The sequence below is a fragment of the Punica granatum genome, chromosome 1 (assembly GCF_007655135.1).
Source record: "Punica granatum isolate Tunisia-2019 chromosome 1, ASM765513v2, whole genome shotgun sequence".
Lineage (NCBI taxonomy): Eukaryota > Viridiplantae > Streptophyta > Magnoliopsida > Myrtales > Lythraceae > Punica > Punica granatum.
This window is the reverse complement of record NC_045127.1, coordinates 40,388,039-40,401,040: the sequence shown is the minus strand read 5'-3', so window position 1 is coordinate 40,401,040 and position 13,002 is coordinate 40,388,039. Positions and strand designations below refer to the sequence as shown.

The following is a 13,002-nucleotide window of genomic DNA, read 5'->3' as shown; positions in this document are numbered from 1 at the left end:
CCTTCGACTCTTTGGTGTGACAATATTTCTGTGATTTATCTTACGGCAAATCCTATCTTTCATGTTCGGACCAAGCACATTGAGATTGACTATCACTTTGTGCGAAAGCGTTTCATGCGTAAATAACTATCTGCTCGCTTCATTAACTCTGATGATCAGCTAGCTAATGCACTCACTAAGGGCTTATCTTCTTCTCGCTTTGTGGACATTCGGTCCAAACTTCATGTGGCAAAGTCCCCGTTCAACTTGTAGGGGAGTAATAGAGAAGATTATCCAAAATCTTATCAAAATCTTACCTTGTATATATTACGTATTTTAGTCATGTGTAGATAGTTTTCATACATAGAACATTGTACACAACTATATATTACAATGAAAGTCACCTCATCTAATTAAGTGAGGATTCAGCCATTCTCTGCCAACTCTTTAGCTTAAAACTCTCCCAATATGATTTTTTTTTCTATTCACAAAATTTGAATCCGAAATCTTGCTTAAGGAAAACATGTCTTTGTTTCTCTCTTTAACGCTATTTGCCTCTCTCTGTTTTATTTTTTCTATTTCTTTGTTTTCATTAATTAATTTAAGAATCATAAAAAAATACTTATTTAATACACATTTTCAAATATTACAAAATGGGTTGCATTTCTATTAGAAATATCAAACGAAGCATTAGTTAATGTTGAAAGTATAATTAAAATGAAAAAAAAATTGTATAGTCCTGCGCTTTGTGCAAGTAGAAATCTAGTTTTCGTAAACCAACGATAATACATAACTTTGCATAGTCCTGCGCTTTGTGACGTCCTTTTCTTTAACATCTAATAAGTCATCTTATAATGAAACGACATGATAATAAAATATATGGCGACTTGAGTAAGAAACAATAGGTGAAATAGACGAGACGAGGCAATGCACACAACATGGGTAGGACCAATCGCCCCTGTGATATTATTTTTTACCATCAAGCATATAGTGAGCAAAATCAGAAGGGATTGTCACCGATGAAATTGGCGAAGGTGGTTCAAGGGATGAGAGTAACTATTGTTGGCACATTCAATTTTCGGCATTTTACGAACTCATAGTTTTGATCATTTCTATGTATCACTTTCTTATACCGCTATTGCTTTACGATCGCGTTATGCTAGCACAATCGCCTACAGATTCTTAAGATTTAACTGTCGAGTAGAAAAAAAAAAAGTAATTTTGTAAAACTGAAGACATAATTGCATGTATCATTCTTACTATATGCATGTCATAAGCGGAAAGGCTTTACATATTTTTCTATTAAAAAAACCTTATACATTAGAAAAGGTGCTTGGGTATTGGCACGAGTTTCGGACTCGAAATTGATATTGCCTCCAAAATAAAGGGGCCTTGTTATTCTTCTCGTACTTGTCCCCATTTTTCACTCTGTCAGGATAAAATTAAAATACCGTGTGTATCAGATATATTATGTGGCATTATATCACAAAATGAATGAAAAATTCTATTTTTATTAATTATAGATTTTCTTTTTGTGACATCTCTATAAACCTATGCTGAACCGGGGAACCCTTACTGATTTATGGCACGTACCGCTTGATATATCCGTTAGGTTCTTTTTCCGGATATAGAGATGGTTTCTTCATATTGCCATATGGGCTAATTGTTATTGGGCTTTTCCTTGGGCTTTTTCCAATTAGACATACGCTGCCTCTTAGTGGGCTCTCATGAAGGGGCCTATCACTTGCCCCGACTCTAGGGCTTTGGAACGAGGCCTTCGAGTAACCAACCAGAGCTTGAATGTCTACAGCGTGCATTGTGCTGGTAGTGACTCAACAAAAGTTGCCTTTGCCAGCAAATGCTTCACCAATCTCGGTTTATTTAAGCGATTCGATGGATAAAATCTACGATTGAGAGAGTTTTACCTCTTAATAGGCTAACTCGGTTCGAACTGGAATATTCGAGGTTTATTGGGCTGCTGGATAGTACGATGCACAAAAAGAGAAAAAAAAAAGAATAATAGACGATGAGGAAGAGGGTGTAACACAATGACACACGTTCCCGTATCAACCAAGCAATTACATATTTGATTCTTGTGATGGTATTATCTGTTTCCTTTTATTAGTTATTAAGACTTTTATTTTATTGTTACGATGTCTATGACCTCCTTAATATATATATATATATATATATATATATATATCTTGGAAAGCTGCTTGGGGACTTTATCATGCTACGATTTTTCGTGGCAACATGAGATTTTGTCCAAGAGTTCATGGTAAATGTCTTCGTCTCATTAGTTGTCGTGGTTTATTAATTTCATGATGAGAAGTCACCAGATTTCGTGTTTGTCAGATACATGCCTCAAAGAATTGAACGACTTATCTCGGGCACGTGACGAAGCGATGAAGATGCGTGATAGGGGGTTTTAAGGTTTCAATCTATCAAAATTAGAGATGTCTAAGATGGGGCACCTATCTGCAAAGGCGGAGGAGCAAATAATTGCCAATTTTCAGGTTTCATGGCGACATAAAGGCGACGTTGTCGCTGTTGGAAATGAGCTTTACTGCATCATGCTGCAGCTTCTCCTGGAGGAAATTTCGGAAAAGACTACTCCGTTTCAAGGATTCCATATAGTCCACAAAAGCAATAGACGCCATGATGATATCTATTTCAGGCAAGGAAAATGGTGGTGGTGAAGGCACTGAAGTTGAGAACAAGGATGTTTTACCGGCACAATCGCTGGGAGATGAATGCGACGACCCGCCGGACATTATATTTGTGATGGTTTCTTTGCCAGCAACTAAACTGTATATCGACTGAACTAATTAGTATCCATGTAATTAGTGGTTGTGTTTTAAGTAGTCTATGGTCTAAGTAATCATGTTTTATCTTTTGACAGATAGATACTCGCATGTAGAATTTAAGTTTAAGAAACCTTAGGCTACCATCGGTCTGACCATTAAATCTGCTTTTATTTCGAGTCAAGAGATAGATAAACAGACACATCCCATTCAACTGATAGGGGGAGTGTTGAAGACCAAGAAGTGAGTTATTTATTAGCCAAGCATTCTTCTTAGGCCTAGATCCGATCTCCTGGTTCCTGCGGAAAGGAAAAAGAATTTCACGATCTTCCTTTCAGGAAGGGAGGCATCTGTTTCAAAGAGGAGGAAGAGGAAAGCTAACGAGGCAGTAGATTAGCAGTAGAGATCTCCAAGAGGATGCTGCTATTACTTTTCCCAGTTCTCTTGCTCTGTCTCTTGCAAGTCCTTGTTCTATCAGGTGAGTAATCATGGAAAGGCTTATCCAACCCGGAGCCACCTCGCAAAACGTTGGAGGGCCGAGGGAGAAACTGCTAAGCCTACCGCCATGGTGGAAGGTGCAAGAAATTTTCCAGTTAGCGGACCTGAGATAGTTGCTCGGTTCTGCACTGCGGTTGAAGAGTAGGCGGAGCGATATTTCCAGTAAGCCAAGAATAGCTCTTGCAAATATTATCCTGAGCCAAGAATACTCGTGCCATTATGTTAACTTTTATTTTATTCTATATTTTTTCTCTTTTAGTTACCTGATCCGTTGTATTATTACCAGAAATTCCTTCTTCGAGTATCAACCGGCAATGTCGGTAAAACAGTTGAAAGAGGCCAATACTGGTCTCTTAAGGGACTAGGGAATTATCTTCCTATGTTATACACAATCAAAATATTTATGAAATTTTTGGCATATGCCTTTGACATCCTACGATTGATTGATTAGAAAGCGGGAGTTATTATAATATAAATCCAAGATTTGGCTCGAAGAAAGGTTCAAACCTTAAGGAAAATCTTATAAGAGGATTTCCATGAAAGAGGAATTTACTTCATTCAGAACTTCAGCGTAAATTTTACACAATGATACTCAAGATCCAGAATGAATCCCACAATTATCTTATCTTAGGCCAATATTCCTGGAGCAGAGTTAGATCTATTCCTGACCGGTTCTGTCCCAATCTAAGCTAAAAACATTTGTCTGGACAGTGGACAACCATCATGGATCAGAACATGCTTGCTTTGGCTCTCCTGACCACTTCCACACATTCAATGTTCCAGTTTCGTCACCGGTGAAGAACAGGCCAGCTGCGGGAGCTACTTGAAGAGCTAGAACTTCGCGCCGTGCATATATTCTGCCCTCTCAACAAACCTAAATTTCAAGAAAGTTATGAAAGGATGATGGTCAGTTTCAATAAAATAATTGGAGGAGATAAATGGAAAGCATATCAGACCAAATGAGCTCAAGTAATTGAGATGACAATGATGAGATCAAATAGTCAACTCACGTGGGAAGCTCGTAAAGATGCACAGTGTCATCATCGCAAGCAGTGAGCAGCATTGGTTTTCCTTCCATGTCATGCATCCCTTTTAGTGCAAGAACTCCCTGTTATTACACCGAGCAAACACAAGTCAATAATAAAGACATCCCAGATTAGAAATCCCCAGTATTATAGGACAAAAGAAGAGTAGGAGTGATGACAAGTTTACATACGTGGTCCTCATTGTGCGTGTATACAACTTGTAGGTTCCTGCCTCCGGGTGAGGTCACAGCCCAGACTTTTATTGTCCTGTCCAATGAGCAAGACAACAGATAAATCCCAGCAAAGGACAGACATCACCACATTTGCGTGCCCTTTGAGTGTTGTGATACACTCTAGAGTATGTATGTCCCAAACCTGAAACAGGAGCAGATGAAAAAGGAGTTAATCAACCATATATTAGGTCGCTGAAGAAAATCTACCAGCAGGTCTGGTCCAATGACACTGCCAATAATCCCTTTTGAGATAGCCGAAGAAAGCTTAAAATTCAAAAAGAGATCTGGCGGCACTCAAGCCAGGCTTACCCTTATAGTGCGGTCCATGGAGGCTGAATACAGCCTATTGGCCCCTACAACCAACGAAAGCACTGCATGGGTATGGCCTTTTAAGGTTGCGACCAGCAGGAGAGGGTTTGTTGGTGAACTGCCTCTCCATACCAGAATATCACCATTCTGAGCCCAAAACAGTCAACCACCGTGCTTAATAACGTCATCACAGAACATTAATGAAACCATATGCGAGAAGGCAATCAAAGGATGCACATATTCAAAGAGCATCAATGGCCCTCAGAAAAATCAAACCAAAGCAATTTGATTAGAGCAGATCTTCTATGTGAAATATTAATTACTCATCCAAATCCATAAAAATAGAAAAAGATCAAATAATGAGGCAACATCGAATCATTAAGGGTTGCTATTATCAACATGAGATATGCGGTTAACTTTCCATAAGAATGACGAGCAATGTAGCCACTGCTGTTTCAGACAATATCATCAATGCAGAGCGACCAACCAAATTACCTGGCACCCAGCAAAAAGCAGGTCACTGCCAACTGCCATGGAATAAACTAGCCCAGAAGAAGCTTTAAGATCAAAAGCGGTACAGCACTCGAGATTCCACGCCTGAAAAATGAAGAAAGCTATGAGCAGGAACTCCAATTTGGAAAGCATAATCATTACACAATATAATTGCACGGAAAGTCCAACTACAGGCTAAAATAGCATATCACCTTAACAGCACTCTGCAAGCCAACGAACACCCATGGACCCTCAGAGATTAAAGACCCAACTTCACTCCCCACGCTGACTGTATCAGAACACTGCCCAGTGTGGCAGTCCCAAATCTTAACCGTTTCATCTTTGCTGCCAGTGGAGAGTTTATCTGATCCAGATGGAAATCCGATTCCAGCAATGCCCTGAAATAGAAAATTAAGAAATGGTGAGAACCACATAAATAATACCCATGACTAAATTATGCTTTTAGAGCTTCTATACAGCACAATAATTTTTAAGTAAAAACACCATGATCAAATCGTAATGCACGCTCAAGACATAAGACTGAAGGCCATTATATATTTAGGGTCCTAAAGTGAGGTCACGGAATGAAATAACCAGCCAAACAATATATACCTTCTTGTGGCCTTCAAGTTTCGCCAGCAAGCCGAAGCTGTGACCACAGGACCACGAGTGCTGATAGAGGCACTTATCTCCCTTTACACAATTGCCCGAAGCCCAATGCCGGCAGAGCCGTTCCTTGCGCTTAAGGCCATCTTTTCCTTTCAAGATCTTGCTCGGCCCTCCGCCCTTGAAGAGGGAGGAAGGCTTCACTTCACCATGATAGGCATTCTGCTGCAAGGGCAACTCTCCGTGAAGGAACCTACATGCGTTCTTGGTACATCTTCCTGCTAACCAATAGGAGCAAACCTTGCTGCCCGTACCGACTCGTCTGTATCTCCTTTGATCAGCGGGCATCGTCCTTGCTGCCCTGACCTCCATTCTCTATGACAGATAGATAGAACGCAGAAAGAGCAGATATGAATTAAGGGATCCCGCAATACCGAAAACTTCCCGTCTCCGAGAACATTCCAGCAGAAACCAACCAGAAGCTATCGAAACCATGATCCTCGATCTTGAAACCTCCTCCGGAGAAATCAAAAGGACAGAGAACCCACGATTGCCCAGATCCAAAAATTCATTGTTCTTCAAAATGTGCGGGGAGAATCAGGCGCTCGGGCGGAAGAACAATATCAACCTAAATCACCTAAACCCTGATCGGAACCCAGGGACGATTCTCGGAGAATCAGGCATGTGAAGCGGAGAAGCAGAGAGCGAGGGTCTGATCATCGGAGTCGCCGGTTCCAGTCCATAAACAATCGGAAAAAAAATTGCACCCATACCTGAGCGAACGGAATTGACAGAATCCGATCGGAAGTCGCAACGGAGAGAAAGAGAGATCGATAGAACACTGATCAGAGGAGAAGAGAGTCCGGATGATTGAAACAGAATCACAAGCTATTTATAGACTTATTATAGCCGCGACATCCACGCGCCAAAGCGCATTTGGTGATATCTACCCGACCAACCCGATACAGGTACCCAGCTTACTTTGGATTTATTAATATTAAGAGTAAATTGAACTGGTAATTCAAAAGTTTTCATTAATATTTTAAGTTGATTCAAAATATTTTTTTGGTAACTTATTGGTACAAAAAGTTTCAAAACCGTTTCAATATAGTACATCTTATCAAATTCTCCTGACGTCGTTAATATTTTACTGACGTGAAGAGTCATATGTGTCACTTTTGACACGTGAAACTAATCACAGTGCGTCACGTCATTTAAGAGAAAATTAAATTTGAAAATGTCTAATAAAAATACAAAAAATTAAAAAAAAGTAAAATTTAGAAAAAAAATATAATTTTAAAATTTTTTAAAAACTTTTAAAAATTTTAAAATTTTAAAAATAATTTTAAATTTTCGGAAGTTTTAAAAATAATTTTAAACTTTTAATTTTAAATTTTAAATTAAACTAAAAAATAATTTTTATTATTTTAAATTTTAAATTTTAAATTATTTTTAAAAACATTTAAAATTATTTTTAAAACATTTAAAAATAATAAAAAATATTTTAAAAATAATTTTTTTATTTTGTTTTCTAAATTTTTACTATTTTTTGTATTTCTTATTATTTTCTGTATTTTTATTGAATTTTTTCAAATTTTATTTTCTCTTAAATGACGTGGCACATTGTGATTGATTTCACGTGTCAAAAGTCACACATAGGACGCGCCACGTCAGCAAAATATTAACGGTTTTGAAACGTTTTGTACCAACAAGTTACCAAAAAACATTTTGGACCAACTTGAAATATTCATGAAACCTTTTGAACCATCGATGCAATTTACCCTAATATTAATGACTAAAAAATCACGAATTTTTTTTTTTACTTTTGTTATTTTCTCCACTATTATCATAACCGGATCGGACCAGGAGGTTCGACCGATCAAATTGAAACCGGACCTATGTCTGGTTCGGTTAGCTTAAAATTCGAAAATGCATAAATAGACCGGTGAACCCAAAAAACTGGACGGTTTTTAGGCAAACCCATCGAACCCATGTGAATCGACCAATTGGATGGATTTAGAATTTTTTAAACATGAAAGACCTAAAAGTAAATCTAAAAAGTAAAAAAACTCAAAAGACCAAATGAAATTATGAAACCCTAGTCTTCATCTTCACTGCATCGTAGGAGATCCAGAGCTGGGGGCCTCTGAGATCGAGGACGAGGGTGAGGGGACGCGGAGAATCGCCACCGGGGCAGATCTTGGCGAGGTACTGGAGGCTAGAGGCATCTTTGGTGATTAGGCGGAGAAATGTGTTCGGCAAGGAGACAGCTTGAGTGTGGAACAAGTGGATCAGAGAGACAATGAAGAAGAAAAAGAAGAAGAAGCAGCTGCAGCCGCTCCGAGAAGCCATGGATGATGACGGGGAGAGAGTCAGGTCACCATTACTTGACTCAGAAAGGCGAACATCTAGACAAGGGAAAGCGCAATGCACTTAGCATAATATATTGATATGGAGAATTTTTTGATTGATTGTAGTGCAAATTAAGGAGCTGCTTCTCCATGTTGTGGTTGTGGGGGGGGGGGGGGGGGGGGGATGTCGGAGGTTTCTTTTGTATCAAGAGGGTGTGGGGCGCGTGAGAGAGAGAGATGAGAGGAGAAAGAAATGGTTAAGAAAAGGGCAAAGCTGACCGGAAGCCTCAGTCCTCTCTTATTGCCTTCCTTGAACCGGCGTAAGGAGGTTCAGTCAATTAGCACAAAATATAGAAAAATTATTATGATAGTTCACTCTAGAAGACCTAGTCTGACTTTAGTAGTAGTGTAGATTAGTATTTGATATTATTTTCTTAAAATAATAAATATTTATTTATTTTGTAATTAAACATGCAGTCCGACCCATCGAATCCCCGGTTGAACCCATAAATCCATGAACCCATATCTCGGCCAATTCGATGTCCGGTCCGGTTCTGATAACACTGATTTTCTCTTTTGCATATAAATTCACGGTCTTCTATTTCCTTTCCACATTTATCGTTCGCGTCCAATTTGTTAACATTGCAAGTAAACGATGTTTAAGTGACAAACGATTTTACACGCCACATCAAAAAAATAATATAAAATAGTAAAAAATTAAGAAAATTAAGAAATTGAAAAGAAGAAAACAATGGGTTTGATCCGGGAAGGGGGGGACCCCACAATGGGCTTCAACCTTGCCAGTGACCTTCGTTAAGGTTTGAGTGGTCAGTTAGATTCTCTTAAATTAGGGATGGAGGCACCTAATCGCCCACCTATCCCCTGAAGAAGGTCGCTAGAGAGGTCTGAGCTAGCCGACGACCTCCATCCTAAAATGGTTTGATAGTAAAGATGTGTCCCCCTAATAAGCAGGGTTCCTCCAAATTGGGGGTGGGAATTACCTTATGATTTTATCATACCTTCAAGTTCTTCATTTTAAAATATTATTTCCTCTATGATGCACTCTTGAGTATATTCGATAAAAATTTTAAAAGAAGAAAACAATAGCGTTGATCTGAGAAAGGGGGTCGCTGTGATGGGCTTTGGCCTTGCTAGTGACCTCCGTCGAGGTTGAGTGGCGGTTGGGGGCACCCTAACCAGTCACCTACCCCCTAAAGAAAGTTGCCGGAAAGGTCTGAGCCCGTCGATGACCTCCATCATAGAATGGGTGGCCGGTGGAGATGCATCCCTCTAACCAGCAGGGTTCTTCCAAATTAGAGGTGGGGCTTCCCTAGCCAGCCAATTACCTTCTGATTTATTCTCCCTTCAAGATCTCTACTTTAAAATATTCTTTTCTCTAGGATGCACTCTTGAGTAATATTCGATAAAAATTTTACATTTCCAAAAGTTTTGTTCAATAAATTTACAGCATGCTTATATCTCTTCCATCATTAAGAGAGATAAAATCCCTTCAAGCAAAGATTTTCTAGGAAACTAAGGATTCACTGCGTGGTGCCTAGAATTACAAATGAAGAACATTAAATGCTTCTTCATTTCGATTTGAGGTATATATTGATGGGGAGGCTTGAATGAACAATTAACCACGAGTTGAGAGTTTGTCTAAAACGCTTATGTGAAAGATTTTCATCACACACGAGGTAGAATTGCATAAGTGTATTTCAAATCAATATATTCAAGGAGGCAGTACAGACCTAAAACTAAAAGATTTGTCTGAAAATGACGTTTTTCTTAAATTATATTTTGGGCATAATAACTAAATGTAAGAAAATGAAAGGTCTCTTTTAATTAGTTTTTGGACGTATAAAATGAATGAAAGAAAACAAAGGGTCAATTACTCTGGTAACACGAATGGAGGCCTCTTACTGCACAATATCAGGTAGTCAAAATTAGATATGATACCAACATGGATTGATTCAAGTGGTTCTTGTTTCCTTAAGTAAGATCTCGGGTTCGAATCTTATGACTGGAGAAAATTCTTGCTGGAAGAATTTTATCTCTTAGTGGGCCGATCCGACTCGAACTGGATTTGTCAAGATCCAACGGGCTTTCGAATAATATCGTACACATCGAAAAAAATTAAATACCTATAATAATAGAATAGGAGAGGTGAGCTTGGATATTAAATTCATATTAAAATTTTTAGGATGAAGGGAGATAAAGAGGTGTTACGTGTTAGAAACCCTTACTAACCCCACCAAACTTCTAAAATTTTCATTTAATTTATTTCGCGGAATAGGAAGGAATAGAATTTTTTGAATATTTTAATTTTAATAGAATACATATAAAAAGGCCAATATACTCCAAGAAATTTAAGAAGTACCTCATAAATCCCATCTACTCCATGTTTTCCTTTTTCTTTTTGTATTTTTTTTTTCTTGTTGCAGCTCTTTGAACAAACAGAGTAATAGTTTTCAACCTTGCTAAACTCATTTGCGAAGGCCCGCAATGAGGCACGACCCAAACTCATTTGCAGCAAAGGAAAACAACATGGAGTATGTCAGCACCTCATTTTGGTCCATCGGCTCCAGAGAGCATCGACAACAATTCGAACGACAACCCTTAAATCGCAACAGAGAACCACCAGACAGTCCTTGGTTTATTAATCATAGCCGGGTCACTGAGATCAACCAGACAACCCCGGAGCGATGCGGAGATGATCACAGTATGAGAAGAATTTGAAACCGACAAACTAGCATGATCACAAAGATGAGGGGTAAAATCATCATTTCTGTCATCCATCGGAAAGAAGTATTTTTGGCTAATTACTCGATACATGCACGACTTTTAAACTCGGGACATTCTTTTAATTTAACTTTAACTTTACATGTTTTAGAAAAAATGCTCTACGGGACATTTTCAGGCCTTACGTGTGTCAAATTCGAATTTCAAAATTCGAAACAAAACTTGTGATTGAAAAATATTTTTCTGCATAATATAGATCCCTGATTTTTTTTTATTTTAACTCAATGGTGATTTTGGATCATTTTTCCGGGATCCGGTTGAAAAGACAAGAATTTCATGCTCTACGTGCATCAATTTTGATTCTTTTCAAAATACAGGACGATACTCGAGATTGAAAAAAATAATTCTGCATAACCTTGATTCTCGAATTTTTCTAAACACGAGGGTGGTCCCGAAATATTTTTCGAATATTCGATTTCAAAGATTGAATTTCGAAAATAATCGAGCAATTACGATTAACGCATGACGGAGATACTATGTCGATTTTTATCGGGATTCTATTTCCATCGATGCAAATTAAAATTCTCATAGAGCCGATTATTTTTCAAGATTTTCAATTTCGAAGTTTTCATTTCGAAAATATCAACGAATCTTGAGAAATTGAATTTCACCCGAAAACGCCCGCACGAGTTAAAAAAAAAAAAAAGGTGGCAGAAGGGTTGGCCAAGTGGTCAACTTGGTCGAACCCCTTGACCTCTTCTATTTTTCCTCCCCTTTTTTTCTTTTTCATTTTTTGCCCTTACTGCTACTCTGCTTTCTTCCTAGCCATCCCGAACAAGTGAACGAACCCCATCACTTCATCGGCTTCTGACGCCAACTGGATCACGGATCTTTACCAGCTGCTCCTCTTCCCTTCACGCAACCATCCATCACCATCACCAATAACCTTCTGTTCTTGCTTCTTCTTCCCTCTCGGTCAGACTCAACAAAAGGGGAAGTAGACTCGGTCCCGTCTCCTTTGGGGTGAGCTCAGATCACTGCCCATCAACCCTCACCTTCCCTCTCTTCTCGATGACCATCACACCAGTTCTCTCTCTCAGCTCACTCTCTCACACTCGGCTCTTTCCCCTCACCAGAGGTCCATGATCCTCGTCTCCTTTGCTTTCAGTTCATGGTCACCCTTGCAACCTCCTCCACCATAACTCACCATGACCATTTCTTATTATCACAGCCTCATTTCCTTTCCTTGGGCCTGAGTTTTCTATTTCACAACACCATAACTTCCTCTTATCTTCATTTCCAACTCTCTCAGTCTCTCTTTCGACTCCTCCTCAAGCAACAACAGCCACATTTACTCATTCCCTTCACTAGCAACTTGATCACCCTCACTCTCTTTGTCACTCATGACCGTAGCTCAGGTACTTCAACGACTTCCTTCTCACCTCAGCTACTATCACTATGTGCTTGCTCTCTCTCGATGACAACAGCACACGCCCAACACAACCATCTTCATTCACTTGCTCGACTGCCTCTCTTTCTCTCAGCCATGACCAGCTTCTTCTCTTCTTATGTCATCCTCTCCATCACCTTTACAGAGCCATCCTCATCACCTCTCCATTTCTATCAGAACTCACCAGCCTCACCTTCATAACACTAGCTCTTTCCCGCCTATGGACAACACCATCTTCTGATCATCATCCCAGAGCAACCTTCCTCCTCTTATCTCCCTCTCTCAGTCTCCCTTGCACTCTAAGATGCAGCCTTGACCTGTTCCTTGACCTTCACGGGCCACCCCACACATTACCATCTCACTCACTCTCTCGCATACAATAGGTACCTCCATTCTCTCTGCCCTTCTCTATGTCTCGGGCTTGGGATGGACTAGCAGCACACACAGCAGGAGTGGTAGTAGAACTCTTACCCTCTTGATTACTCACGGCCGTTCCCCAAGCTGTCAACCTCC

The 13,002-nt window shown here is 39.3% G+C and overlaps 1 protein-coding gene across 1 annotated transcript; it reads right to left on the bottom strand.

The window, feature by feature from the left end:
* Positions 1–3,812: 3,812 nt before the first annotated feature.
* LOC116192876 (zinc finger CCCH domain-containing protein 63-like) lies at positions 3,813–6,920 on the bottom strand. Its single transcript, XM_031521565.1, has 7 exons — positions 5,953–6,920; positions 5,553–5,738; positions 5,344–5,445; positions 4,849–4,995; positions 4,498–4,681; positions 4,292–4,389; positions 3,813–4,155 (listed from the first exon to the last, which is right to left on the bottom strand). Exons 1-5 carry the CDS (start codon positions 6,316–6,318, stop codon positions 4,505–4,507), a joined length of 978 nt encoding a protein of 325 aa, XP_031377425.1. The 5' UTR covers positions 6,319–6,920; the 3' UTR covers positions 3,813–4,155; positions 4,292–4,389; positions 4,498–4,504.
* Positions 6,921–13,002: the final 6,082 nt, after the last annotated feature.

Excerpts from the sequence above, each read along its gene's own strand:
- LOC116192876 (XM_031521565.1), bottom strand. The coding sequence starts at position 6,318 with ATGGAGGTCAGGGCAGCAAGGACGATGCCCGCTGATCAAAGGAGATAC. Across the intron at positions 5,739-5,952 it reads AACTTGAAGGCCACAAGAAG|GGCATTGCTGGAATCGGATT; the intron begins GTATATATTGTT and ends TTTCTATTTCAG. Across the intron at positions 4,682-4,848 it reads CCATGGACCGCACTATAAGG|GTTTGGGACATACATACTCT; the intron begins GTAAGCCTGGCT and ends CTCCTGTTTCAG.